General features: G+C 37.8%; 1 protein-coding gene across 1 annotated transcript; it reads right to left on the bottom strand.

The window, feature by feature from the left end:
* Positions 1–613: 613 nt before the first annotated feature.
* Positions 614–1613, bottom strand: LOC103751576 (S-adenosylmethionine decarboxylase proenzyme-like). The gene is made up of 2 exons (XM_017794861.1): positions 1505–1613; positions 614–1146 (listed from the first exon to the last, which is right to left on the bottom strand). The coding sequence occupies exons 1-2, from the start codon at positions 1611–1613 to the stop codon at positions 614–616; spliced, it is 642 nt and encodes a 213-aa protein (XP_017650350.1).
* Between the last annotated feature and the right edge of the window lie 1880 nt (positions 1614–3493).

Raw genomic sequence — 3493 nt, 5'->3', positions numbered from 1 at the left:
TTTTTTCTTTTGAGGACTGAACATGTTGAAGAAAAACTTTAATTGTCATTGTAAAAAACACCTGTATGTAGTAAAAATTTGATTTTATTAACATTAGTAGATGATATGTTCTAGAAAGTGGAGGTAACTGGACATAAAATTCTGGCAGCAATTTAATTGAATTAAATTAAATTTATGGTCCCAGATGGTTAGCTGAGGCCAACATCTAATGAGAATGAAAGCCTTGTCTGTGGGGAATTTTGGATGATAATTGCAGAAATATTATACTGTGCATAAATCAAATTGTTTTCACAAGAGTTGTAAAGTTTCACGTGGGAAAAGTTTTCTTTTTTTTTTTTTCTACACGCACTTCAATTTCTTAGCAAGGGTGGAAAAGAATACCTAAACACAGAAGAGAGCATTCATGCAAGATATCTAACTCCTTGATATAATAATGCATATACTTCAAAATGATCACACTATCATTACACGTAGGGCTTTCTGCACTACGGGATGGTAGTCATGGAAAGCACGGACCTCAGTATCAACATCTAGAAAGCAGCCACTGCCACCACCTTCTATGCATTTTTTCTTCTCCTTTTGCATTTTTTCTTCTTTATTTTTCTTAACTCTGCTACTGTTGCTGCTTCTTAGCAAAACTAGCAACAACAAAATTGTAATCATTGAACATAGTGCTCTGGCAATGAAGACATTTAAAACCCTCAATCTTCTGGGGTGAAGAAAGCACTGCGTGAAAGCACTTAGAACTCTCGTTAACAGATAAGATGGTCACAAATTTTCCTGGCTTGAAGACTTTCACAACTTTCCTGATCAGATCATCATAGGAGGTCTGACTTAGGCTTGTTTCAAAGCTAGCATAAGAAAATTCTGGTTCTGGAGTGATGTGAATAGTCCAATAAGTTCCATCCGATTTCATTCCATTCATCCAGTAGCCACAAGGATTGAACAGTGTGACATCAATGACAGAACCTGGCATCAGGTCACGAATTCCACTCTCACGAGTGACATCCTTTTCAGTAACACCATCTTTCATGTAGAAATGGTCCATAACTGCTGAGTCAAGCTCACTCATCAGAATTTCCAGGGTTTGATCTGGCTGATTGGTTACTCGGCTTTCTGGGAAATCCCAAGTATTATACAAGTACCAACAGCCAGAATTCATACATCCCATACAATATGCTGCTCCATTTGGGAAAACTGCATTAAGAAACTCTGTTTCTTCCTGGAAATTCCGGTGTGGGTACCCTTGGTGAGAAGGCTTCATGAAATTCTTACACGAATAAAAGAAGCTTTGAATTGAGTCAAACCCACTGTAATCCCTAGCAAACTTCAAGAGGGGAACCAGTGCTTTCAGTAAGAGGGTGGTGCCACGTCTTCAAAATGAAACGTCTCTTGGAGACAAACATACTACTCTCATTGAATACATAAGCCTCCTGCTAGTCAGTTTTTGTCACACTTATGATTGAATATTGCCCATCCTTCAAAAGGACATCCCACTCCCATCTCAGGATAGGGCGCAGATCCCCAGATCCCTGGCTTGCGTTGGACTCCTGCCTGGAGAACCAGACCTCCAGTAGCTTCTCAGTTCCTTCGAAAAAATGTGCAGCTTCCATCACCATGAAACTAGCGAACAACCAACAACCACAGAAAATCAACTAAATTAAATCTCTTCTCCCACCGCTCCTGCCGCTGCTGCGGATTGTTCCATCTGTGTTACTAAAGTTTAGGTTCTTTTTTTTTTTTTTTGCTATATTTTCATATTAAATTTTTTTTTAAAAAAGACTAATAAAAATTTCCCTGCTATTTTTGTGAGGAAAAGTTGAACGTGAGTCTGTTGGAAATAGAGGCAAATACAGTTCAGTCTCTTATAGTCGGCTCCTTTCCAGTTAGAGTTCAGTGAGCGCCAGCTAATGTTGCCGGCCATACTGTGGAAGCCAAGAAAATGACTTTTAAGAAATAACCAATTATTCTGTGTATGTTAAGAATTACTATATGACATAGAAGGTACTGTAATTTTCAGAAGGTTACATGGGGCACTCAGAAGAATTTGTATTCTGATTCTGTTGGATAGAGTATTCTGAAAACATTTGTTAATTCTAACTGATCAATAGTGTGGGTTAATTTTGAAGTTCCTTTGTACATTTTCCATTTTATGCCTGATCTAGAGACAAAGTTTATTTTCATCCCTCTGCAACTGTGAGTCTTATAAACGTCTTTCTCTAAGTGGCCTTGGTCATGGCGTTTTGTAATAGTACTGGAAAAATAACACACGCAGTTACCTAGCTCATTGTTCCTTTAGTCCTCCAATGAAATTTATTCTTTCCTGTGTTCTTATGACTAACAATGTCTTTCTTCTGCATGCAGATATAATAATCCTTTCATTATCTTTTGCAGTGTTTCCTTGAACATTACAAATTGCCGGTTTCCCTATGTCTTGAAATGTTCTTATTTCACTGTCAATTTTGAAATAGAGCTGTGCTGAATATTTTTGACCTTGCTTGGTAGTTACTTCTGGGATCTGAAATATATTGTTCTATGCTTTCACGACTTTTAGGACTGCTGATGACACATCAGTTATCATTATGATGTGGTTGCCATTGTTGATGATTCAATATTTTTCAGTATTGATGATTCAATATTTTCCCAGCAGACTATTTTAAAAAATATCTTTTCTTTTTTTTAATTTTAAAAACTATTTTGTTTATTTTTTTAATTTTATGTGTATGCGCGTATTGCCTGTATGTAGGTAAGTGCACCTGTGTCATGCAATACCCGTGGCGGACAGAAGAGACTGTCACTGGAGTTACAGAAAGTTGTTAGTGGTTATGTGGGTTCTGGGATTTGAACCCAGGTCTTCTGCAAGAACAGTCAATGTTTTTAACTGCTACACTATCTCTTCAGCCCCTAAAGAATGTATTTTCTTTATTATTTTTGTTTTATGCGTATGAGTGTATTGCCTTCGTGTATGTAAGTGCACCCATGTCATGTAATGCCCATGGGGGAAAGAAAAGGGTGTTAGATCCCCTGGAACTGGAGTTACAGATGGTTGTTAGCCACCGAATGGGTGCTGGGAATCAAACCAAGGTCCTTTGCAAGAGCAGCCAGTGCTCTTATCTGTTGAACCATCTTTCCAGAGCGTTCCCTGACAGTTTTTAATTCTTTCTTTCTTTGTCTTTTGGCCTCTTCAGCAGTGTATATCATGGAGAGGTTATTCTCTCATAATGTCTGTTTTGGAGTCGTAAACACCTCTCCAATTCTATTCGTTACTCCTTTGTTTAGATTTGGAAACATTTCTGCTATAACTTTATTGAACAGATTCTCTATGCAATCAGTTGTTATGTCTGGCCCTTCTTTCCTGTGGATTTATAGGTCATTCTGATGCTGTATCAGAGTTCTGAGTGCTGTGGTCATGATCTCTCACTGTATTTTCCTTACATCTCTTTGTGTTTAACACTGCCTTTAAACCTATCCTTGACATATTTTCTTCTTGGGG

Source organism: Nannospalax galili, unplaced genomic scaffold, assembly GCF_000622305.1.
Source record: "Nannospalax galili isolate Female #2095 unplaced genomic scaffold, S.galili_v1.0 scaffold767, whole genome shotgun sequence".
Lineage (NCBI taxonomy): Eukaryota > Metazoa > Chordata > Mammalia > Rodentia > Spalacidae > Nannospalax > Nannospalax galili.
Note: the sequence above shows the minus strand (reverse complement) of the source record. Positions and strands in the feature narration are given on the sequence as shown.

Bases quoted from the DNA above. Each gene is read 5' to 3' on its own strand.
- LOC103751576 (XM_017794861.1), bottom strand. From the start codon at position 1,613: ATGGAAGCTGCACATTTTTTCGAAGGAACTGAGAAGCTACTGGAGGTC. The intron at 1,147-1,504 runs GATGGGAGTGGG...ATTCTGGCTGTT, and splicing joins GGATCTGCGCCCTATCCTGA to GGTACTTGTATAATACTTGG.